The sequence below is a fragment of the Ammospiza nelsoni genome, chromosome 1 (genome assembly GCF_027579445.1).
Source record: "Ammospiza nelsoni isolate bAmmNel1 chromosome 1, bAmmNel1.pri, whole genome shotgun sequence".
NCBI lineage: Eukaryota > Metazoa > Chordata > Aves > Passeriformes > Passerellidae > Ammospiza > Ammospiza nelsoni.
Genome location: NC_080633.1, coordinates 92,766,390 through 92,793,134, shown reverse-complemented (window position 1 = coordinate 92,793,134; position 26,745 = coordinate 92,766,390). Strand labels below are relative to the sequence as shown.

General features: G+C 38.5%; 1 protein-coding gene across 2 annotated transcripts; it reads right to left on the bottom strand.

Annotated features, from left to right (window-relative positions):
* Positions 1-1,172: 1,172 nt before the first annotated feature.
* Positions 1,173-26,745, bottom strand: EXOC3 (exocyst complex component 3). 2 transcript variants are annotated; one of them, XM_059481666.1, is made up of 13 exons: positions 26,638-26,745; positions 23,692-23,876; positions 19,665-19,884; positions 17,323-18,004; positions 12,772-12,889; positions 10,295-10,420; positions 8,687-8,787; positions 8,077-8,187; positions 7,163-7,313; positions 6,323-6,445; positions 3,871-4,032; positions 2,600-2,727; positions 1,173-2,128 (listed from the first exon to the last, which is right to left on the bottom strand). In XM_059481666.1, the coding sequence occupies exons 2-13, from the start codon at positions 23,833-23,835 to the stop codon at positions 1,957-1,959; spliced, it is 2,238 nt and encodes a 745-aa protein (XP_059337649.1). In that variant the 5' UTR covers positions 23,836-23,876; positions 26,638-26,745; the 3' UTR covers positions 1,173-1,956. The 2 variants fall into 2 exon arrangements, with proteins under 2 accessions (XP_059337649.1, XP_059337657.1); XM_059481674.1 differs by having other exon boundaries at positions 26,694-26,729.

Sequence of the window (26,745 nt, the reverse complement as noted above, 5' to 3'; positions counted from 1 at the left end):
ACCGAATTAGCGTACAAGCCAAATTAGCATCACCTCGCTAATCTTTAACTGAATTCTTTACTAAGGGCTGAACATAACCCTTTGTGAAAAATGCATGTATTATATGATTGGCTTTTCACAAATACTGAAATGAATGTTATATGTGTTGTGTTAGAAAGAAATGCTGTATTCATTCTCTTAAGTACTGTGTTAAATATAGTTTTAAGTTATAAAATTTGTTAAAATAAGAAATGTGTTAGTGGGTTTTTTTTAAAGAAAGGAATGAGGCGCTCGCACCAGATAGCAGCCACAGGACACCTAAATCTTTCAGGGAAACGATTTATTGCCTTCTTATCAGAAGAAACTTCTTCCCACCTTGAAGGCGCTGTTAGGATTAGAAGGAAGAAGTTGACAATGACCAGACAAAATCCGTTGTTTGAATGGAATTTATGCATCGTGTATGAAGTGTATGCATATGAAGTGTATGAATATGCTATTGTTCTTAAGGGTTAATCCTTTGTTAACGGGGGTCCTTTTTCAGGCTCATGATGCCCAGAAAAAGGTACCCGGACCTCCGTAACTCTTTGTTTTTATTGTCTCATATTGTCCTAATTCAATTTGTCCAAACTGTTATTACTCTAATTGTGCTACTATTTTTATAACCATTTTATTACTATTAAACTTTTAAAATTTTAAAAACAAGTGATTGGCGTTTTTCACACCTCTAAAAAACAGTGAAGTTCCCCTCCCTGTACCTACAATTTCCAGGCAATTCTAGACTCCATGGGACCCAAGGAGCTCCCGTGCTGAAATCCCTCAGGCACAGTGATACCAAGATGATGCTCTACCTAACCATCTCTGGGGACACACTGGCCCTGTCACTGCAGAAAGTCACAGTCTCAGATCTACTGACCTGTGCACAGCTATTCTGGGGTACAGAGGAGCTGGGGACAGGGCTGGAATGGCACAAGGCCTGTGTGGCCAAAGGTGTTAGGTACACAAACTCCAGAATGTTGAATTAAAACAATGTAGGTACATGTTTTCCTTGTGCTTACCTCTGACAGCTCTGGTCAGTTACTAAGAGATAATGCCTTAAATGTATCCTTCACCAAGGAATTTTAAATCCACAATTATTTAGTACTACTTGATAATTAGATTAATCTGAAAATACAGTGGAAATAAAACCCAGTAGCTTGTGTTTTCAGAAAACTATTAAATCCAATTTTTATTCACACTTAAAACAACAAAAAAGATTTACATGCTCTGTAAATCTGCAAGGATGCAAAGAATCATAGCTGAACATAGAAATGGTTTAACATTTTATTGGTGTGCTTTATGTGCTGTTTTTAGTGAATCAGTGAAAAAAATTGTACCTTATGTCTTTATTTATTCAACTTATAATCAAATTGCACTGTAGCAATTTCAATCAGTCCTTTAAGTCAGGAAACTGATTTCATAATTAAGTTTTCTGCAATAAACTATTTTACACCAAAGTAAGTACATACACAAAATATAATGTGAAAGTGGATTGACATTAACACTGAATGCAGTGCCATATAAAGACAGTTCTAAAGGAGTCTGCTTAGGCATTGTAAGTGATGTATGTTAGTATATCCAGCACTAATACAGCTCTGCAGGTTTTGGTATAAATATCTTTATATAGCATCGCAGTGCATTGTGCAAACATATTCCACAAGAAAAATGTGTTTGCTGACAGCAAAACCAGCTGTGACAAACGGGTCAGTAAAAAAAAAAAACAAACCATGCCATTAAAAGCTTCGTTCTTCAAACATGACCTTTAATCCTCCTTTCAGGTATCTTGCATTTCCTCACATCCAAGTCTTCAGAAAGAAATGTGCCAAGCAAATATCAATGTATATTGAGCTTCACTCAAAACAGCGTTGCCAAATTTGCCCACAAATATTTCAAACCCGTTGATCCCAGAGCAGTAAGGACACACAAACACAGAGTTGTCAATTACTTCAGAAGTTTTGGCACAGTGAGAGTAGGAACTGTAATTTCTTTAAAAATTGGCACATAGTTTGGATTGGGTTGGCTTGGACCTTGATCCAAAGTTTCAATGATAGTCTGCTTCATATCTCTGCTGGCATCGCCTCTCACTGTCAGCAAAGCTGCAATGTGGTCATCCCTGCCAAAGGAAATGGGGAAAACTGGCATTAGGAGGCTTTGCACAAGAAAGATTTTGTCAAAACCAGCACTTAATTGGCAGTCCTTTCACTCAGTTTCAGGTAGTTTTTATTCTTAATCAGATCTCTACTCAGAACTGTTTTTTCCTGCTCAATATAAAGCACCGTTTTGGCTGCTTTTAGGATTCTAATAACTATTTTATCCTCCCAACACACAGAGCTGAAGTATTTTTAGCATTCCTCTGCAGTACTTAAGTAGTTGTAACTTCTAGTCCAGCTCACATGCATTGTACATTAGCATTACTTTCCACAAGAAAGTGGTTATAGTCTAAAATATGAAAAATATGAACACATTTACACCTTGTTTTAAATTTCATAATTTGCCCAAACCCCAAGGAAATTATGGTGTTATCTATCTATCTATCTATCTATCTATCTATCTATCTATCTAATCTGAAGGCAAAGAGAATTACCTGATATCTGGGTATTTACTGACTAAAGTTGAAACTTCCAGATAGAGCAGTGAAGGATCAGTCAGCTTGATAACCTCTGCAATGGCTTCAATGATGTCACAGAGTCCTTCAGTGTCCTCTCCAGAGCCCTGCAAAAGTAAACAAAAACCATTAAAAATCTCCCAAAACAATAGCAATACTCCTCAAATCTACAAATAATCCTTTAATTAATATTTTGTCTGACAACACCCTTGAATCTCCCAAAAAGCTACATTTTCAGACATTAAAAAACCCAAATATTTGTGAATTGTCACCATAATCCTTTTCTCTCTCTGTTCTTCATTCAGAGACCTACTCTGAGACTGTCAGTGAAGAAAGTAGTGTCTTACAAACATTATGTTGTATTTATCCACATGGTGACACATTCTAGTCTTCAGCTTCGGGTAATTATGAGCGTTAACATTAGGAATAACTGAATGAAAGCCAGATCTCTTCTGAAACATTGCTTCAAAACTGGCCCTCTGTTAGATTCCTTCAAGTCATCTGGCCACCAAAGCAGCTTTCAGGAATTGATTGAACTGTATCTATTTAAACTCTGGACTATTTTAGTAGTCTAATTCAAGCTCATCTTGTTTTGCCAATCAGGTGTGGTTTATTTCCTTTATTCCACAACCTCTTCCATCAATTACTCCAGTTTTTCAGGCTTTATCCTTCTGTGTATTATTTTTGCATTTTGTCATCTCATGGCTCTAGGAGCTTTCTAAGATCCCTGTTCCTTATGCAGTTAAAACTTTTAGGCCTGTCTTGTACATTGATTTTCAAATACCTTTTTTAGCCCGTTCTTTCTACTGGTCTTTAAATGGGGTCAACATACTCGTTTTATTGATCCAAATGAACACACTCATGCTCCTTAGGTAATAAGTAATAGCATCTGTTTGGTGCCTTTCTTCTGGCCAGGAAAAGCAAAGATAGATTTTTTTTTTTAAACTGCTTTTTTCTTTCACTTTCTACTATGAATTCAGGGCACCTATCTCTCAGAGGCCATTCAAATATTCAGCTGCAGAGAGCTGTATATACACAAAGCAGTAGAAACTGGTGCTCAGGACTTTTAGCAGCTGGCTTGTGTGTTCAGGATCTCCATCTGTGCCCTCAGCTGGCATCTTTGATATTCCCAAGTCACTCCACATTTTGGAGAGATGGAGATTTAACTCTAGCCATTTCCCCCAAACAATAAACATGTGTGGTTATTGTAAATTACCAGCTTAACAGCACTACCCAAAGCAAACACTTACAGCTGCAAGCTTCTTAAATAAAAATCTGAACTGTTCTGCTTCTTTGATCATTCTTTCTGCCCCCTCTTTTCTCTCTTCTGCATTCTTGAAAGATATACGTTTCAGCATGATGGCTCTGATGTATTCCACAACCACTCGCCGATGGGCCTCCAGAGTCATTGTCTGAAAGAAATGGAAAAGCTGGTGGGTTATGCCAGAGATACCTGCAGATGCAGCCATTATTTTTAGGCTTTGAACTGTGCATATGCACTTAAACACCAGTATACATTTTTTGCTAATATAGATTGAGTGGTTTTAGATTTTCACAGTGCTAACAGAAATGAAAATCTCTCCTTCTCTAATGATGAGCTGAGGAGCAACAAACCCAAGATATCTCTAATAACATGTGGGAGTTTTTTGAGGAGCACCAAAGAACAATCACGTTCTCAGATTTTCCTTGACTGTTTTGTTGTTCTGCACTTCTCTTTTTATGGGAAATATCTACTGGTACCTGGATGAAGCATCTGGTATTAGTGCAAGAGTAATGCTGAGGTCTGAAAATAAAGAACAAAACTCAAACCCCAAAACCTTCACATGCTTATTTTTCAACAGGAATGTAAGCAGAGTCCTTAAATCCCATAAATACTCAGGTGTTTTTTCTTCCCCTTAAGCCTGGTGGCAAAGTTATGATTAAGAAAAAGCTGGCATAACAGGTAGTCACAAACTTTTAATCATGTTTTATTAGTAGTATGATCAAACTCTAGTTTTAAGTTGTTATTGAAACATGTTCTTCAGTCAAAATTTGAATAAAACGTTTCAGGAAAGAGAGAAAAAGGGGGGGGGGGGGAAGAAAAAAGGGAGAAAACAACAGATTGCAAAGTACTGGAAGTCACAGCCCTCATCTAGAACACAGAAAATGCAATTTCAGGTTCTGCTTTCAGGAGTCTGCAGAAATACCAGCGTTAGGTGGTTGCTCAGGGATGGCTTCTTGTGTTGGGGGAATTGATGCCAGTTACACAAAGGAAAATGATCTGCACAAAACAGACTGTGGGGGGCTGAAATGTGTGGCCCATCCTGCTGGAGAGGAACTAAGGAACAGCTCCACTACAACTGAGAACACTCCACAAGAACCAATAGTGGTATGGTAGAGCATTTAAGTTACACACAAGGAAAACAGCAAAGCAGAATGAATGCCTTAGATCCAGATTTCTTCTGTTACAGAAGTGTGTCCTTCCCTTCTTCTCATTGGGCTACAGTCTTCTCTGTGGTGCTCTGTTCATGTGGCTTTTAAAAAGTGTACTTTCAAAACATTAAAACCTGAAAAAAATCCCATGACAAATCAGGGAAACAAAAGTGTGGTCCAGCCTGTGCTAGAACATATGGCATCTTTTATGGGAGATTTTTTTTGTGCTGGGAGACAGTGGAAAAGTAGGCGTGTTGAATGCCAAAGAATCCGCTTGTAAGCTTCTTCCCCACAAGGTGGCAATAAATGCTACACAATGAAACATGTGATTGCAGAGATTGGTATTAACACCTCAAAACTCATGCCAAGCACTCGTACCTCACAGTAACAAACTAAATCTGGAAAAGAAAGCTGTTCCATGGATATAGACTAATTCTGAGACTGACCTAACCTGTTTTGTGCACTTTTTCTGGACTGTAAGTACATATATAATAAGGCCTCTAGAATCTGCAAATACTGAAGGTTAAAAGGTCATCACAGAAGCTCTGAGCAGTTTAATTATTACTTTGAGAATTAAGGTAAGAAAGTCTCCAAATCATACATTTATTCTATCTTTTAAGCCCTTCTAAGAGCTTCAAAGATGTCACCTAAATCTTGCCAGCTTCTGCTGGGTTCCTAAGTGTTAGACAATCATCTAACACTGTCTTATTACATGAACCTGCCTTTAATCTTCCATATTATTGTACTTGTTTCCATCAATAGAGAAATTCAGATATCCTTTCACAGATGAGAGGGGAAAAAAATCCTAACCTAGCACATTTACCACTTTAAGACCACTTTAAACGTGCACTGTGCATTTGTTAACCCTTATGGCACCAAATTCACTATACTTCATTGTATATATTAAAACTAGGAATTACTTGATGTGCTTTTATTAAAAAAAGTAATTACATACCAGGAAAACCAGTTTCAGAAGAGCTAATTTTATCTGAGTACAAACTTCTGAGGAGAGGTAGAAAAGTAAAGTAGTAAAAATATCTAGTAACATGCCAAGAAGTTTCCTGGACTAACTACTACAACTTAGATCTCTGACAGTGTTATATGCCTGTGAACAAAAAACAGTAGATTCAGATTTCTGCAGTATGATGATGAACATTTTTTTCTTTCCAGTAATGAATCAATTCCAATTTCTGCATTTCAGTTCTGAATTCCATGTGGTGTTCAGAAATTCCAAATCAACATGATCCTCAGGGTACATTTGCACAGTATCACTGAGAATTTTGCACCTACCTTTTTGTAAGGCTTTTTAATTCTTGCAAAGTCATTGAAATAATCCTCTACAGTGACACAGATAGTCCCCACTGCATTAGACCCCATCAGCCACTTCTTCGTCATCAGCTCATTCAGATGGGGCTGGGAAGGTGACAAAGAAGAGATCAGATGAGGTTTTTGACAGTTTCATCAGATCAGTGCAGTTACTAAAAAATGTGAGACAATTTTAAGTTTTGTCAATTTCTAAACTATGCTTCTCCCACATCCTTCCTCATGTGAGCCACTCAAGGTATTTATATTCAAAATTTTATTACAAATCTATTAAGTCCCAGAGCATCTCTCTTCACCATTTCCTGCTGTTTCTCTAATTGCCCTGTTTCCCTCCCCATACTCCCAATTTCTTTCAAGTAGTAATTTTTTCCCTGAGGCATTCTAACAAGAAGCTAGAATTTCTAAGCATGGAAATCTACCAGACAGAAAGGGGCCCACTGTTAGAATCAATTAAGTTTATTAATTACAGATGAACTGTACCTGCAATAACAACTTAATATCAGCAGCAGTTTCCCAAATAGTCTTATGTTGAGTTGTAAGAATTAAGTACATCTGCTAGAAAATATTAATTATATACAAAGCACTTGCCTTAAGTCATCCCATGAAACCTAATAAAGCAACCTTCCAGTCTCCTACATGCAAACTATACCAGTGAAGAACAATACTAATGTTTATTGACCCTTTGCTAGCCCATATATAAAAAACACATTTTATATATTCAGCAAAAGGCTCCACAACTACTTCATTCTGAATTATTTTTTCTTTGTAAATAATACTTCTGGATTTTTTGAGGAGACAAGTTCTAACCTCTAAATCCATGAAGACTTCATCTAGCAGGCTAGAGCAGCCTTCTTTAGCAATGATGTCTAAAGTTGCATCCATGTTTGCATGACTGATTGACAAGGTGTCCTCCATGTCACTTTTCAAGTATTTTCTTTTCAGACTGATGATGGATTCTCTGGGACAGGGCAAAAAAAAAAGGGTTTTCGTCACTCACTGATGCAAAATTGCACTACTATTAAATTTTTGGAGTACATACATGGAAAAAGACACAGGACAGTTATTTTTGCAAGGGGAAACAATGCCTGCTACTTGCTTTGGAAGCCTTTATTTATTCTCCAGCACGATTTTGGAGTGGTCAGTGTAGACTACATGTGTGTTGGTAGCAAATTGCTGATGCTGAGTAGACCTGCAAGTGGCAGCACATACAGAAGAACAGGAAGTTGGATTGCTCATCACTGAAACATGAGCCACATTCTGATACACTTTCACAGAAGGTTCTGCCTTTACTTCTCTCTAGTTCAGTCCACCTTGATCACAGGTGGCCTTGAAGGTGAGAAAAGATGGCAGGACCCAGACAAACTAACTGAAATTACCTTTTAAAAATCTGTAAGCTGAAGATAAATGTTTCTGTGGCAATGAAATTCTTGGGATAACGTGGTATGTCACTGATGAGAGGTAATGGTTTGACTTGCCAAAGGCAAAAGCAATCAAAATACCTGCCTCTCAAAACAGCACTACCTTCAAACTTGTTGCCTTTGTTTAGTCAGCTAAACTACTGATTAGTTTACGATTAAGTTTACTATTAAGTTTATTCAGTTAACTACTACTTAGCTGAACTCGCTTTGCATACAGAACAGAAGGTTCTGGGAAGAGGTAGTATTACAGCTGAAATATCAACAGCTGTTCTTCTCACAGTACTGCAAGACATGCAGACTTACTTGAAGGTTTGGCAGTTGTTGATGACTGCAATCATGTACTGAACATAGCACTGAGGATACTGACGATTTTTAAGATGATCTTCTTTATAGAATTGTGCTTCATCTTTGTACCTGTAACACATAAAAGGAATGGCATTAAACAGACACAAATCAAATCTGGAAGAACTCAAATACACCCATAGGACCAAATGTTTCACAAGGGTCTGTCAGGGATTTAGAAGTATTTTATAAAGAGTGTGTTGCTCGTGTGATATTTAGTCCTTCTGTTCTGTGCAGAATCCAGCCAAGGAGGTGTTTTCCCTCTTCCTTTAGAGAAAGAGGTATAAATTTGAGATATAAAAGAAAGCAGAACTGACTCAAAAAATTAAGAGCCGTTTGCAGACAGGAACCGTAAGTGCCACGCACCAGCACAGAAGAACTTCTGCAGTGAAACTGGGGAAGGGAAGAAAGGAAGGAAAGGAAAGAGGAGAAAAGCCTGGTTGGCATGAATGCGACAGGAGAAAGATAAAGCAATAAAGAAACATCCAAACAAAAAAACAAGTATTGGAATTGTAGGAACAAAGAGAGACTGAGGTAGGATAAAGCATTTGTATTTTAAACATTATGTTACCTGGTTAGAAATGAATTCATTTGCTGAAGACATAGAATGAGTACCTTTGTTTTCAAATCTTCATTTATCTGAGCAGCCACCTGAAGATTCTGCTCAAACATCTAAGACAAAAATAGTTTAATTATAAAGAGAGGCTTTTATCAGTGGTAAAGCAAAGACAGAACTCCTATCCTGGAGTTCTCTTGAAGACTCTCACTAGCATCAGCTCTACAGATGCTTTTTGTTGTTTTTTTTTCCCCAGACAAGCCCACTGACCAAACCAAAAGCCACTATCCTCACAAGTGTAATTAATATATTACTGGCAACTATTAATGCATGCTGCAGTGTTCTCCTGATGCTGAGAACAGCTGCATTCTTAATTCCGCAAAAGAGTACTTAATCTCTTTAATTCAGTAGTGCTTTGGCTTTACTGTGTATCAAAGTTCTAGGGTCAGCTCCTGCAGTTAGTAGTGAATAACACTAAAACTCAAATTCCTTTGTTTCTCCCATATATGAAAGCAGTGAGCTCACATGAAGTAAAGGAGCCTCTAAACTTTAGAAACACAAGCAGGTACATGATCCAGGTGACTTACAGGCAACTATGTTTGACAGGAGGCAAACTAGAAAGAAAGGATACAAAGCCAGGTGGAAACATGAGCTGTTTCTATGCTAAGATGATTTTGAAAATTCCACTACTACATGCACCTAAGCACTGCAGTCCTTCTCAGCATGACACTAGCCAATAATCAGCCACCAGTTCTTTGACATCACACACATTCTGAAAACGATTAGATGAGGTAAACCTTGGCACAAATGCAAATGTGAAGGAATGTAGCAAAAATCCTGGCATAAAGTAGGAAAAAAATACAGTGAGAAACAAATGCAGGAAGAATAGATAACCTATCTTTCATTGAAGGTACCTAACACAATATTTATAAAGAATAATTAGAAAGTGAGCATAATAAGCTGACATTTTACTGGTTGATAAAGATCACTTTCAAAACTTTCCATTACCAACAATAGGGTTGGTAGTGGAAAGTTTTGATGGTGGTGCAGGTTTGGATATTTTTTAAAGGATTTTTAGAAACCACCTTATCTTTTCTGGTTTCAATTTGGACAGGCATTCATATTAACTGAAGTAGTGTTTAAAACAGCAACAGTTTCAACCTTCAGTGGAACTTTTTATTCTATTATTAAGGTGCTTGTATATAATGAATAATTTATAGTAACAAATATATGCCTAACTACCTCAGCACCATATAAACAAACAGCACTGTATTAACAAAAACTGTCCTAATAAGTCTCATGTCATCTGGTGGGCTTATATTACAGCTTCACATCAAGAGACCTAAGTAAAAACAGCTCACTAAATACAAATATCAACTAAACATATGTTTCTAATCTACACAGAAAAAAAGAACTATGTCTTTAAGCACTGAAGTAAAAAATGTAAACAAAAACCTTCAAAGAAACAATCCATTCAACTAACAGCTCTACAGGGAAAAAAACCCACTATACTTCAAAACACACAGAGACAACAGTATTCTAGAAAGTTTGGCTTCCCCTCCATTCCTCCAAATCCATGTACTGCTTCTGTAGATTTTCTAGAATAACCAAGTTGTCTTATACCTGAAAAACAATAGCTGGGAGTGTAGTCTGATAGTACCCATCTTGATCTGCTTCTGGTTCAGTTTCTTTTATCCAGTCTTTTTTATCTGTCTCCAGTGCTTTTCGCAGCCAGCCAATGATGTTAGACTTCATTTAATAAAGCAAACAAGAGAAAGAAAAGATTTAACACACAACTAAACCCTCTGCTACAATATCTAGAATAGCAGTCATTTCCATAATGAAGAGTGGCATTGTAACTGATAATGCTGACCACTCTTGCCATTCCTACAGGACACAGGTAACAGACAAATTCAAATTTGCATTGACTAAGACAAAGGTTAGTACTGGAACACAAGTGATGTAGTTTGAAGTTTCAGCACATTTTGGAAGGGGAGTGCTCCTAACACAAAGGGTAGGTCAGTTTGTCAGAATCAATATGTTTACTAATTTTGGAAGAATTTATTAAGGCTCAGGCTTTAACACCTAAAAAACCCTGAATTTTTCCCCAGCTGAAAAAATAAGAGTAATACTTCATGTAGGAAAAATTGCACATATCTGCCTGTACTTCCTTTTACACCTAGGTTTTAGGAAACTGGTGCTCATTACTGCTGGGTACAAAACCCCAGGATTAGATTAAATGGGCTGTGTTTCTTGGAACACAAGTGCTGCAGAACACAGTGACAGATACAATGGCTGGCTCTCCTCCCATCTGCCCAGCACATTGTACAGCACACAGACATTAAGGAAAACTGGGTTTAGAAGGAGACTGAGCTAGTTTTCTGCATGACACATATCACAGACCTATTCACAACAGAAAAGAGCAGCATGTTTGCTAAATATATAATTGGATTCTTTGAATTCTGTCTTGCTTGTTGATGATTTCTGCCTCTTTTCTGCTTTGTTCACATTTGCTTAAACCCTGTAGTAATATAAATGTTCATACCTCTTTCCAACAAGTCACAGGTATATTACTGTGCCCTACCATGCAAAATTACACATCACCAGTAGACACAAACAGAACGGTCATAAGAGTCCATACAGTACCCTCTTCAGTTGTGTGAAACAATGCACTGCCTTTCTTCCTCATAAGCACAGAATTGCTCTAATGAGATATGACTTGCATGACAATCTTTTAAGCCAGCAGCCCAGGGAACTTTTTCACCTCAAGATCAGCATTTACAAGGACTTTCTTTCAAGCTAAGGCAATTGGAAAAATAATATGCTAGAAATTGTATTAGCATTCAATTTTTCATGAACTAGTTACACTTTTCAGAACTAGTCACATTTTGTTTAAAACCACTTTTAAACAACATCAAAAGAAATAAGGTAGAAGTGAAACAAATAGGCAGTTTCAGTATTTTCTGCCTTAAAAGAAAGATACAGCCAAAAATCAAAACCAGCAAAAAGAAAGCTGCCGCTCTGTTAAACAGAGTGGCAACTTTGTTTTATTTATATTCTAGAAATAAAATAAAACAACATTCTATACATACTATTTTCCAGTAGGTAAGGAAGAACAATTCTAAAAAAAAGATAGGTGTATTTTTTCATGCTAACTGAGGACAAAATTAATTCAAAGGCACTTTCTGAGTCAAGGCAAAAGTAGCTTGAGAAAACAAACCAATGTGCTTTTTGCCCCAAAGGTAAGGGCAGAAAAAAAGTCCTAATAAAGCTAATGGGAAGCGAGCCTCTACTGACAACCTCCCTGAGTCATTACAAGGTTGGTTCATATTATTGTGAAGAGTATAAAGTCCAAGTAGTTGCTGTTGCTGGACACGTTTTAGTAGCTGACGCATCCAAAGAAGCACAAAAATTTCCCTCCTCTGCTTGGCAGAGCTCCTAAAGTTAGAAGAAGTAGGAATTCATTGGATAATTTAAGAACAGCAAATCCAAAGTTACAACTACACAGAGGCAATCAGTGGATCTGACAATCACATAATGCCTGCTTTGCCACGAAATTCACCAGTTTCTAGTGGCTCTTGGGATAACAAAGAAGCAGTGCCTTGATATTTAAGATACACTTGAAATGGCATCCACAAAAGGAAATTATGCTCATGCAGTTAACAGGCATGAAAGGAAAAAGGCTGTTAAAAGAATCAAACTGGCAAACATGAACATCCTGATTACCTTAAAAGATCCCATCTGTATCAAATGTTGATGCAGCTACCACAGGGACCAAACAGCCTACAGTGTATTTTTAAGTGCTAACATACCAGCACTATGAATTTAGGCATATGAAGACTGGAATTCCTTCCTTCCTAATAAATTATTATTAATAGTCTGTAGAACATAACTACTACATGAAATGTTATGATTTACATATATAAAAGCATCTGATTATGGCTTTATAAAGAAACTTACACATAGGATATGAGCATTTTCATAAAAGTGATAGTGTTAGATTCACATTTGTCACAGTTTTCTCTGATGGAGGAGCAGCAGTGAGGTATTAATGAAGATATAAACTCATCTAAATGTGCCTTTGCACTGTTATTACTCACAGTGAGTGTTGACATATACTTGCTGAGAAGCTGGTCTACCACATTTTGTGAAATCAGAGCATCCAGAGAATTTACATCCACTTCAGGAGACAGTTCTGAATTTCCCATCATCTCTGCACTGAATGAAAAAAGAAAAAAAAAAAAAAACCAAAAAATTGCAGATTAATAAAGAAAAATGAGATTAAAAGTTAAAAACTAAAAAATTATACAACTTCTTCTGTATGTTCAGTGTGTTCAGTGTAAAGCACAATTTTTTCAGTACCTACACATTTCAAAGAGTTTTTAATAGCAAGTGCAACAATCAGTGCATTTACAAGAAATGTAAATAAAACTATATGAATGAAAGAACAGACTGTAAAAGCTACAACCCAGGATATAAAAAAAAGTATTACAGACATTTAAATATACAACTTATCCATGCATTCCTGACTTTTATGTACAAGAAGTAATGATTACTTGAAACTAAATGAAAGCCAACTGCTTCAGCCTGTGGGCTCTTTGTAGGGGACACTTTTATGTATCTTTTAAATTTCAGAGGTGATGAAAGACAATTCATACATTTTGAATTTTAGAACAGTAAAGATCAGTGACAAGTATGAATTACTGTCCTCAGATTCTCAAAAGAGCTTGTTTTGGTACTTGTATCACATCCATGTAAAAATTAATATATATTAAAAGAAAAGCTACCTATGTTTCCTGTCTTGCCAAAGAATATGGCTAATCTAAGAGGAAGAACATCTTTCAAGACAAATCAAAGGTGCACTTCATGGGTACTGTATAAGAGCAATTGCTTGCAAAGAAAAGTTCTTGATTTTATAGGATTTAAAAGAAACTACAGCAAAATATTTTGACACGGATTATACAAAATTAATACTTTACAGTGATATTTTGCATCTATATATGATCATAAAATGACTGGCTTGTGTAATCAAAAAATCCCCAAAGCTATGCCAAAGCACAACATAGCAAGAACTCTTAATATTTCATGCTCAAACAAATCAATAAGTCAAACCCACACTCTTCAGAGAGTGCTTTATTAACAGCTGATGGAAATATATTCAATCATAATAACATAAATTGCTTCACATTCCATTTATAGTGTACTTTTCAGAAGCAAACCACAAATTCTGTATTTGCAGAGGCCACTATAAAAACAAATGGCAACCTAAATTCCTAAGCAAGTGTCCAGTTTGATAGTTCTGCAAATTGAAGTTGTTCTCTGGGTATGTGCAGGGAGTCAGCACAGAGTTGCTTCCACTTCCTGGAAAACATAAATCCCAAAGTACTGCAAAAAACCACTACAGCTACCAACTTAAAATACCAAAATTCTTGTATTTGAAGCCATAAAAGCTACTGTGACTGAACATCCCACACTAATAGCATCTTCTTGGCTTGTAAGAAAAGAGGTTGAAATTATTTTAAGTGGCTCAGTCTATTCAGAAAACTGAATTCCATTCTGTTGCTGTTTACAGAAAGAACACACGTAATAGCAGGACCTGCTCTAGGTTGATTCAGAGGAAAGGTGAGAAGCTGTTTATGGCACTGTGCCATGTTAGAAAACATTGCTAGCCTCATTATACACCACTATCCCTGTTCAAAAGGCCACAGAGACAGACCTTTTCTCAAAGCACATCCCCTGAAACCCCAAAACAAGGACCAAAAGCTTCTACAATCTTTAGCCCACAACATAAAGATTCTTCTTATACATAATTTCTCTTTCCTGTTTGTCACAACCAAGTGCCCAGGGGAAAAGAAGTGACAGACAACCCTCTTCCAAATGGCACAAGACTTCTAAGTGTTGGGAAGTTATTTACCTTCAAGAAAAAATTAATACAATTATGTTTGAAATTTCAACTTGATTATAATTTGGAAAGTAGCATTTTAGAAAACTTCTATTCTGCCACCAGTCCTGCTCTATTTGGTGAAAAGAGATACTGGGTCCAGAGACAGCATCCAGCTATATGTACAGTAGTATTCCTTCAGTTCCTTAAAGTGAACATTGCTGACACTGTCTATAACAATCCTGGTGATATCACAGCAGTTTTGTCAACACTTGATCAGTATCTCATAAAACGATGCTATGAATATGAGCATCAGGATCTTACAAGAATTATAATTTTCCTCAAACACAGACTGGAGTCACGGTCCCAACCCAGCACAGATTTAATAACAAGAGTATGTTTCCAGAACTTTCATGGGCTTAAACATGGAAGAGAAACCCACCTAGCACAATAAAACTCCCACTCAAGTATTAAAGGCTATTATTCCACATGCAGCATCACTTTATTTCTGAGCTGTAAATTGAATATATTTCTAAAAACAGCTTTCATGCAGACATGTTCTGATAAAGAAACCCCCATGATTCTTTTCTAACTCCTATGTTGTAAATACTGAAAAAAATTCCATACAGGAATTCATCACATAAAACATCAATGCTTTTTTTCAGTCAGTACTCTCTCATTTGGTTTTGAAGTGCAGCTTCGGTATGCAAATACAATACAAATTTATATTTTCCCTCTATTATTCAGAGTTCTCATGATACCATTCTCCTTCCTAGTTTATTATAAACATACCCCTATGGAGAATCATTTATTGTATTGTTAAAAGATGTCCAGGAACTGTGATCTGATAAGCTCTACAAATATCCCTGCTGAGAACTTAACTTGTTCACTCAGAAACCTGAGCTGATTTATTCTCCCACTGTGCACTCCCAATACCCAGTGGCTAATTCTCAAATTCTCACAGGATCACAGAAAATGGTTTGGGTTGGACCTTAAAGACCATCTAGTTCCAACCTGCCTGCCATGAGCTGCATGCCACCCCTAGACCAGGTGGCCTTAACACTTCCAGGGATGGGGCATCCACAACTTCTCTGGGAAATTACTTTTCCAGTAATTATCATCCTATTTATAACCTTTTATTGTAACAGGGAGGAATATAATTCCTGTACTGCCCTCTTGGGCTTTTTTTCCGAGAAGAGAGAAAGTCAAAGCCTTAATTTTTTCCTTCAAGGTACTTCCTCTAATTTCCATCCCACTGTTATGCAGATATTCAGGGAGAAGAGCATTCTCAGATATCCTGTAGGGTGTCTACTCCTCTCACTGTTTCCTTTTCTTCACAAGGCTCAGCCACCAGGTGCTATGAGCCACATGACTTGCTTAGCAAGATTTGTTTGCTTTGTAAATAGAAGTAACACTGGCTTTGCTCCCTCCCTTTGCCCTTCCACTGCTGGAACACACAGATTTAGAGCTTTAGTTCTGAATTGTCTAACTCAGTAACAATCTACTCGGCTTTCTGAGGGAAGGTGGAAGGGCAAATTTAGGACCAAGAATTGCCTTACTGGAACATAAGCCCCAGGACACAAATAAAGAGCCTGAGAGCAGGATTTCTGCCAAGGCTCTGCATGAGAAGGACTCACATCTCTGATTTTCATTACTGTAGAGTTATTCCTCTGGCCTTCAAAAGAAGAAAAGGCCAATTAACTCAGCTGCTTATTAGTGGCTGCATCCCTCTTATACCCTGCATGGGTATCTAAGTATGCACAAGTGGGTGCTCCTGATTCTTCCTTGCAGGGAGGAAAAACCAGGAGGACTCTGCAGTGTAGAGCAAAGCACAGAGTACTGAACACAAACCTGAAAGCTGATTATGAGAACTCCCCAGAACAGTATTATCTCCTGCCTATGTGCTTTATGGCACTACGCTCTAAACCCACCGAGTGTTTCAATTTGTTGCATTAGTGGTACTGAACAATTGAAGACATCAAAAGTACACACAGCACAGAGCCTGGGTCAGTGCCAGCTATTCAGAACAGGATTACAGTCATGAGCCACAGAAAAGCTAGCAGCACTTTTTCCCAAACAAATCAGTTGCTCTAGTAACTACATGCCAGCAAAAACTAAAGAGTTGCCATTTGAGCTGTTTCTACCTGGAAAATGAAAAAAAAAACAAACAAACCCTCCAGAATGCTTAAGTTATCCCAACAAATCAGACAAGTCAAATAAAATAAGCATAAGACTATCATAGAAAACAACTTGTAAGCAGAAATTATTCAAAATAAAAAATCATCACACATTTTTGAGAGAAAACCTAAAGGAAGTTACCACATTCTTTCCATTTAACAGTAATGAGGCAACTGAAGCAGTCCCACCCCTGTAGAAGAGAACAATAGAAAGTTAATAATCATACAGATCTTCCGGGGCTGTGGCCACAACAAACATTTTGTTTCACACACGAGCTCTCAGTCTCCTGTTCCTCCCAACATTTCACCAGACTGGTACAGAAATACGAGGTGATGGCAGCTTCCTGCAGGCTTTAACTGCATTAAAATTTTAAGCTACTCAAAACTATAAAACATAATCTAGTTTTAAGGAGCAATTTCCAGGAAGTAAAGTGTGTAATGAATAGTAAAGAACTTGATAGTTTGATATTATCCTTTTTCTGTTTTATCTTATTGTATGTTAATAGATAAGCAAATACCAGCACAAATTGTGTTTTGCGTGTCTCCTCTTTGCATTCCTCCTATTGCTAACAGAAAGGATAAGGGGGCCTTACCTGGTGTATGTATTCAAAACCCAGCTTAGGAGGCTAACGATCTCATTTGCTTCCAGATCCTCTGCAGCAAGTTCCTGCATTCGGGTGGCCAAAGCTTGATGGTACATGTTTAGCAACCTGTTGAAAATGTCATAATGTGGAGGAAAGCATTGATCCAGCAGGGTCTTGGCCACGAGCAGGTCATCAAGGACGTATTTACGGATGATTTCGAGATGCCGCACAAGCCACATTTTGTCAGACTCTCTGGTGTCTGCCTGAGTGCCTTCAATCCGTGTGCTCACAGTTCTTTCCAAAATATTGAACATCTTTTCTTTCCACTTCTTTGGTCTGCCAGGAGGTATGAATCCAGTCTGTTTTTTCCTGTCTAACATACGCCTGTCAATTTTCTCCTCCCTCTCAATTATCCTCACAACAGAGACAAGCAAGGTTGGATCTCGACGCACTGTAACAAGAGATCTTTGAACCACCATCCAAAGCTGCTTGGCCAATTCCTCAGACAGTTTCTGCATATCCCCAAAGTATGTGTGGATGAGGTTCATGTCGTGTGTGTTTTTGCTGTCCATGCGGTACTGCTCATACATCAGGTCATCACGAGAACACTCCAAATCCATCAGTTTCCGGTGAGCCTGCAGAAGTTCCCCTCGCTCAATCAGGTCGTGGGTCTCCCTGACTATCTCTGGAACTGAAAGACAAAGAAAAATCACATACAGTACAACACTGCTAGCAAAATACAAACAATTAATAAAAGACAATAAAAGGACTGGGAAAAAAGCTGGAGAATGGCTGTAGTAATTACTTTTAGATATTTTGAAGGAAATAATTTTGAAATACTCAAAAATTGTTAGTAAATGTTACATGTCCATTTTTGATCAGTGTCTAAACAAAGATCACAGCGCCAACAGAGTTTTCTCTTTCCCTCTTGATGCAAAAAAATAAATAAGTGAATCCTGGAAAGTCTATGAAACAAACTGCAGTGCTGGCCTTCTTATACATTACATAAAAGGCTTTTAACTTGCCTGACAAAAAGTCACTCACTTTGTAGAGTCTGAGGCTGCATAAACCAAACAAATGCCAAGTTTTACCTCCTTCGTGGACAGTTTTTGCCTGCTTAAGGCACAAATAAAAGCTAGGGATAATTACCTATGCTGCTAAAATATTTAGAAGATCTTTTGTCTTTATTATTTTTCAGTGTTTGAGGAACCCTACAGAAGAAGATTAGGATCCTGTGGGGGAATAACTGAAAAATCTCATCAGAAAAATTTGTCGCTGCGAAAAAGGCAGCAAGTGATAAAACTGGCAGCTCACAAAAAGTTCTAATGATTGTGTGTAAATGTCTTTTCAATCATGATAAAAACCACTTTGTTTATAAAACATTTGATCATCTCTGAGCAGAACAACTATACTGTTTAACAGCTCCAGGAGGAGATGCTTCATACTAAAAACCTCTCAGAAAGCCTCAAAAGGTTTATTGTCTCAGATGCATTCATCTGTGTAAAACAACACCACCAAAACAGCTCCACATTGGAACATGCATCACTTTTCTTTAAGTTGCACGTTGTATCTGATACTGTGGAGGTTACGTACATACAGTAAATTAATCAACCTGGTATGGCTGGGAAGCAATTTTGCTTTATAGGTACACTTTGTGTATTAGTATCAGAAGATATAAGGAGAGAAAATTCTGTTTAAATAAAATCAAATTAGTCTGATAGGTTTAGTCCGTCTTACAGAGGTAAGATACTTAAAATTATTTATAAGTAGAGAAGTCCTGGCAAGGAATTCACCATGACTCAAGGTGGAATGCAGTGTACATTCCATCACAGCCACACAAAGTGACACAGGTAATCACATTTTCTTTCTTTACAGTGTCCATTTTATTACATTAATCTTATTTCATTTTGCAAACCCTCACAGATGTACAGTGGTACAAAATCTTTTTCCCTCCTAAAATAATTTCATACTATTTGTACCCAACAGGCTCACTGTAGGTGTCCAGCCCAGGTGGCAACACACCAGAACATTACAAATATTCTTTCTGTATTTGTTGCTTCCATATTTCAGTCTTTTATACTAAACATATAATCCCAGCAACTGATTGCTTGCAAGAAATTTCTTTGTGAGTTGTGTGTGATGGCCAGACTAGAAGTTCCTACAGCACATTAATCTTCATCTATATGAAATGTTTACCAGCTACTTCCCTGTATGTGCTGTGCAAGTCATTCTTCCTTAACTCTTTATTTCCAGTGAAGTTTAAAGCTCTCAACATTACTTGACAACCTTACAGCTGTTAGCACCATATTGGTTTCAGTATGTGATGGATTATATAAAGAACAGTAAATTACCTGAAAATATATTCTTGAGATTTTCTACAGCAGCTGCCAATTGGCTGTGTTGCACTACAGAATCCTTAACATCCTTGAGGTTTTCTATAGTGTTGATGCTCTGTCTCCAGTCCTTATTGACATCTATCAAAGACTGCTGAATGTCCTTCACATCATTCAGTGCATTGTGCAGTTGGCTTAAACCTGTTCGTACTCCATCTAACTGTGACTGTATTGCTGCCTTAAATATAAAAAGACAAAGAGAGCCCATATTATTCTTCATAAGTTTCATATTTTCAACATTTCCCAAGATTTAATTTTCATTTCGGTATCTAACATTTGCAGCAGAAAAAAAAGAAAACAAATATTATAATTGACTAGAAGCATGCAAAATGTTGTGTGTGCCCACATACTGTATTTTTGAAGTTCTGAAGCTGTATCCAGTTTTGAAGGACCTAGATACAATTAGTCCACCCACAAACTAACACAGGAGCTTAGGGAGATGGACTGTAAACTTTGTAATCTATATTAAACCAGGATCAAAGGAATGAGATTCTTCTCTGCGTTTCCTTCATAAATTGATTTCAAAGGGGAATATCAAAGAAAGCTGATGTTTCATCAAAACGTTTGGTATGTACGGATTCTCAAAAGCATTTTACTAATGCAATTACAAATTCTCACTCGCAACAGAAAATGTTCTAAAAAAGCCCAAATTTAATTCTGAAATGTTCTTAAAAAAACTCCAAAAGTTCATGGAGGCAAAAGAAACCCCTAAAGCAATTCAGTCAAAACAAACAACAAAACCCCAAACTGAATATAATTTTCATGCTATGAAACATCAATGACCAGACCAACAACACAACTACTAGATTACTCTGGCATAAAGGCAGGTGATGGATATGGATGTCTTGTGACAAGTGGCGCTTGAAATAATGACTCTTCAAAGAGGCTGTTGGGCCTGAATATCATTCAGGTGTCCAGACACTGTACAGAAAATGCATTATAGCACATATCTGAGTGAAAGAAATCAGATCACATCCACAGCACATTTTTTAGATACATAGTTTTAAAAAGATGTGATAAAGGTGAAATCAGAGGAGTGGAAAATGCAACTAGAAATAACAGGCTTCAAAAAGACAAGCAAGCTATCAGTGAAAACTCAGCTGCATAACTTGGGAGCTTGAGGCAATCAGTAAAGAAAATGAGGCATTAATCGTTTTCCTAAGCTCAAAACACATTTTCTGCCAGACTTTCAAGGCCCAAAAGCTTGGATAGTTTTGGAACTTGTCGTCGGACACTAGAAGCCAAAAAGGAAATCCTGGTAACTGCAAACAACATTTACTGTGTTTTAAATGTACTGGGAAAGTGCTAGAAAAATGCAGTGGTTTTTAAACTAAGATTATTTATGTACTTTCAAATTATGACATGCTGATTTTATTGATGAAAATGTATTTCCCTGGCAGACTCAGCACAATTAAGCAGTAGTAAGGCATTTTTATACTGTTTCTATCTATAGAACTGCTGCATTAACACATTTTTCCTCTACAGGAACTGAGATAATTAGAATACTCAAATACAATCTTCTGCAGCTGACCATAAAGTATTTTAAAAATCACATGATTATTAAATGTTCAATATTTTTTGCTTTGATAACTTCTTCTGAGGCAGATCTTCCAAGTATTACATATTCAAATTTTTGCCTATTTATCTTTTGCAGAAACTTGATAAGGTTGACCTGAAACAGTCAGGGATCTCAGTCTCTGACCCAAGTGGACACAGAAAATTCTAAAAACAGACATCCATCCATGCTCAGTTCGTCTTCAAATAGTCAGCTGGGGCCAGGGGATGGGGTGATGGGGCAGAGAACAAAGCATGTCCCAGCCTAGACTCTGCTTCCTAGAATGCATATTCATCTTTGATTGGACTGACCATCACTGTATTAAAGAAACAAAAAGAAAACTAAGCCATCCTGGGAAAAGGGCTCAAAACTTCTCTTTTCATGTTTTTCTCAACTGACAGCTTTCAACACGAATCCTGGCTTCCTGGTCTCCCTATGGCTCAAATCCACAACTGCACAGCAGCTAAGAATCAAAAGGGAGAGGACTCACGTATGTTTGTATTCTGGAACATCCACAACCTAGAAACCTCCCTAGGATATGTGTATTTAATCAGAGTTTCTTCACAGAGTAATTCTTCCACAGATTGAGTAAGAGCACAAACAAAAATGGCTGCCAACAATTATAATTTTACAGGCTCTGAAAGAGATTTCAAGCAGCTCTTCTACATTCTGGACTACAGAACCAAAAGCACCAGTCTACAATGCTACCTGGTGCTCTTCCAAATATTCTTTCAGAGTTCTGCTACCAAACCCCAAAAATACTGCTTCACTGAGTGCCATCAGTCTCATACACAAAACTGATGAGTTTGATATGTTTTAAAGAATATCTTCCTCTAAGAATTTATGTTACATGGGAAGAAATGCAGTGAGGGATATAAGAAATGGACATAACTAAATACACAGGAGAAGATATGGAGAGGATGTTTAGATTCACCTGAAGAAAATGATGACAAACATGGCAGCAAGAAGGAAGAAGCACCTAACATGTTCACACTGAAAGATTTCCCATGTGTTGATTCACTCAGATGAAGCAGTAATCAATTCAGTCTGAGAAGTCAGCAACTCCTCTGATGTTGATCCTAATGTTTGTCTCCCCATCTTCCACACCACACATAGACACAGTTTAAATCCACAGCAAGAGTATTTCCTACATCCTCTCTGTGCTCCCTTCCATTAGAGTAATTCTCATGGGAAAATCGGCACTGCTATCCATTGCATCACTAACCAGCACCTTCGTCAGGAATGCATCCTGAAAGGATTAAGTGGTATTGAACTTCTTTTTGGAGCAGGTATTTCCAACCACCTATGGATGACTGAACTAACTTAAGGCAAACAACAGGGAAAATAGCTATAAAGTGGATTTAGGCATTGACAAGACTTACAAAGTTTAGCCACGACTGTCCATAGAAGCAGCCAGGCAAATGACTGTGCTCATATATTATAAATAGATCACAGTAACTAAACAGCTGATCTATTATTAATAGACTCTATATGCTTCCTGACTTAAATCTGAAAAGCCCAGTCCAAGTCATCAGAAAAATTTCTGTTTCTATGCTACAAAAATCAACACATAATTTGCTATATATAAATAGCATGTTATATATAAATACCAAAATTTTTCGCTGTGCAAGAAAACTGGTTTTCTTTTACTTTATACACACTCCCACAAAGGAATAGCTGTTAAATAGCTATAAGATAAACTAAGTGGAATATAAGATTAGATACAGTGTATACCAGACACTTCAACCTGAGAAAACGTTTCCCAAAACACTTTTCTAAGACTACTCCACCTGCTGAATACAGTGGTCTAAAATGACTATTGGCAAATACCAGTGAAGGAAGAAAACACAAAACTCAGCAAGATATAGACAATAAACACAGGATAACCATACTCCTACATCAAGCTAAGTACATGTGTGTGAATGTGCAACCACTCACAAGTACACATGCAAAGGAGGAGCAAAATCATGGGGTCACTTCCACAAGAGACAAAAATGTGATGTATTTTAGCTATCTTCCCTAAACCCATGTAAAAGTCAGAGAGGTAACTGACTGATCCTTTTTCATGTGCAATCATCAATTTTTTGTTACAAGCTCAGTATTCAGTCACTAAGACAAAGGCTTGCTGGCTGACAAGCTACACAGCAAGGTAGCTGTCCATGAATAAACTGCAGAAGGTACAGGAACTAAGAGTACTTGAAATGCTTGAATAAAACATTAGTAAGATGTATAATGTTAGCCTGCATTACTTTCAGGACACAGATTTTCCAGTTTGGACACAAAATAAAAACTGAAGTCCCTGGTTTAAAAATATCCATCTGGCTGAAACGCAGATTAAAAATAAATAAAAACAACCAAAAAAACAGAAGGAAAAAAAAGAAAGTACACTTATGATACACCACAGACACTCAGGTTTATCCAGCTTTGTACCTTGAGTCGAGCTTCTACTGAAGCCTTCTTGCGAGCTTCCCTCCTGCGATACTGTTCCACTTTATCCAGCTGATCAGGACGCTGGAGCATTCCTGCTACTCTCTGAACAGCTGTTGCAACTGCTTCCCTATCCGTTTCCTCCATGGCTGATTAGGACCTCAGAGTGCCTTCATTACTTAACAGGACTGAAAAGAAATAAAACAGTTTTTAAAAGCCCACCTTTTTTCATTTGATGGCTATGTGACACTTCAAAGTCAACAACTGGAGAATTAACTTCAGCAATAAAAGCAGCAAAACTTGACAGAAGCATCATTAAACCACATTCTAAAGAGAAGCAACTGGAATTCTACAAGAACTGCATTTAAAGGCACTTAACTCAGTCTCATTAGTTCCCCTGCAATGTTTTTCATTGTTGTTTTGCATTTACCTTGCTCTAAATTTGAATTTAAAAAAAAAAAAACCAAGACAAAATACCTCCATAAAAGCCCACCACCACAAGGCAACCAATTCTTCATTAAAAGAAGAAATTCTAATTAATCCAAGGGTAGGTTGGCCTATTAAAAGGGTAATAAGACAAGCATAATGGAATCTTGTAGAAAGTCCAAGCAAGAGTCCTAACTCGTCCTGAACTACAATTGGGTGGACTCAAGAGAACCACAGCCCTCCTGCAGCAAAAGGTCAATTTTGCTACCAAAACTGGGGGGAAACATAGGCAGTGGAAGCTCCAAACACAGAGACTTAACTATAGAGCACCTCCATTTAGGCTTCTGATGGATAATTTTTTGATTTCCTACTCTTGTTTTCAGTTCTTCTCACAGTATCAGTCCAGTCCATCAGGGTGTAGGGAAAAATTACTCAAGTATTTCACCTCAGTCTCCAGCAGAACTTCTAGTGAAGCCAAGACATGCAGGCAAACCAGTATGGGGAAGAGTTAACATCTGCTGTCCATCAAGGCAGACCTGTTCCCTCAAACTTCATTAGCTACTAATAGAAAATAGGGAGGATCCCATCACCAAAAATGCAATACCATGGTGGCCACAGACGTCTGAGGAATCTATCTGGAGCTCCTCGTTGCTTCCAAATTACTTCCAACATTTTATGTCTTTAGCCTTGCAACCAAACAGAACATTTTAGGTTCTGCTGCCACAGCTAGAAATTATACTCTCTCATACCCATATTATTCCTTGAAATTAGGTATCTATTTTCAGAGCACTCTGCACTCATAAATCCACCACATCACTTAATCTCAGTAGTATAGTGATCTAAAGAACTGTGCAGAGTGCACTGCAAAAAGAAAGTGCTCTTTCTTTTTGCTGAAAGAGCAAAAGCAAGAAAACTCATGGGGCAAGTGAAATTGATAAATGGAAGGAAATATTGGGAGGACTGAAAAAACCCTAAGAAAAAAACTGAAGCAAAGAAAATCACTCACCACTCTCCACAGGCAAACTAACACTCCAGCCAGTCTCTGAATAATCACTACCCTGGAAACAAAACCCCCATATTTTATTGCTAAGTATGATATACACTAGGGAATTTCCCTTTGGCCAGTTTGGGTCAGATGTCCCCACTGTGCCCTCTGAATCTCTGCCCACCCCCACCCTGCTTGAGGGGAGTGGAGGGCAGCTTAGGCAAAAGAGAAAGTTTTCACACTGTACAAGCCCCCTTCAGCCATAGCCAAACACTGTTATGGTGTGAGCAGCACTCTTTTGGCCACAAACCCAAAACACAGACTGTTATAAAGAAACTTAACTACATCCCAGCCAGACTCTGCAGAGCATTAGCAAAATTCCTAATTTTATAATTTATCATGGCTAAAGAACACTCAAGGTTTGCCTGTGAGCTCTGTAAGAGCCTATGTCTCAAGTTCTGTATCTCTAGTAGCTTCAAGAATTACATGCATAAGTATGAACTTATTCCAGAGTTATGTCTACAGTGTACACTCCTGTCCTTCTTTACCACTGGCCTGGTTAACTCAAACCATGTTTGATTTCTTATTCTTCATCTAAACATGCAAGATCTACTTCCATCACTTGTGCTTTGGAATGAATACTCCAGTTTCGTTTGGCTCAATCCACCTCCAAGCTATAACGGCTCTATCTAAAATTAAAAGAAAATGATACTTTTAAATATGAATTTACTACAGAAATGGTATTCTGCAGCAGGGAGCTTTATGCTGAATTACTGCCCTTATTAAAACTCTGAATACGTCCCGCAGAGTTACAACATCTTTAGCTCACACAGCCACTACCCAGGCACATGAAGGAGACCTCGTCAGCAGAATCAGAAGCCAGCACACTGTAACTAACACGTCGAGGCAGACAGCCTCTTGTAGAAGCACCCAAAAGGAACACCAAACTTTAGGAAGCCACGTCAATCTCATACAGAAGCTGTCAGTCCAAACTGCATACATCCTCAGCGCAAAACAGAGGCAGAAGTAAACAAAACTGCGTCCCGAGCCGACTGGGGAAGGTTCCAGCCGCAATCGCACCCTCATCCTGGGGACTCACGCTGCAGAGGCGAGCCAGGGGGGCGGCAGGCTCCCAGGGGAGGCCGCTGTCCCTCAGCAGAGGAGGCCCCTGCCCCTGCAGGGTAACGCGGCGAGCCCTCCGAACAGAGCTGGGGGAGCAGCGGCGGCGGCAGCCCCGGACCCGCCCGGCTCCTCCCTGGCAGCAGCGCCTCAGCTCGAATCATTCGCACCGACGCAGGTGCCCGTCCGTGCCGGGCAAAGGCCGGAGACCCACCCGCGGGCACGCCCGAGCACCTTCGCCCTCCGCCGCGGCCCCGGGACAAGACGAACCCTCAGCACCCCCTTCGGCCCCGCCACCCCGAGGGGCTCCCCGGATCGCCCCGGCCCATCCCGCCCCCCACCCCCTCGGCTTCCCACTGCCAGACCGGGGTCCCTACAACCCGCGACAGCCCGGCAGGGGCCGGCGCGGCGGCGCTCACCGGCCGGCAGCGGCGGGGACCGGGCGGGCAGGGCGGGACGCGCGGCCGGCACTCACCGGGGCCGCGGCCGCCCCTGCTCGGGAAGGCGCTGACAGCCCCCGGTGCGCC

Excerpts from the sequence above, each read along its gene's own strand:
- EXOC3 (XM_059481666.1), bottom strand. The coding sequence starts at position 23,835 with ATGGAGGAAACGGATAGGGAAGCAGTTGCAACAGCTGTTCAGAGAGTA. Across the intron at positions 7,314-8,076 it reads AACAACTGCCAAACCTTCAA|AGAATCCATCATCAGTCTGA; the intron begins GTAAGTCTGCAT and ends GCCCTGTCCCAG. Across the intron at positions 4,033-6,322 it reads TTAAAAAGCCTTACAAAAAG|ACAATGACTCTGGAGGCCCA; the intron begins GTAGGTGCAAAA and ends CATTTCTTTCAG.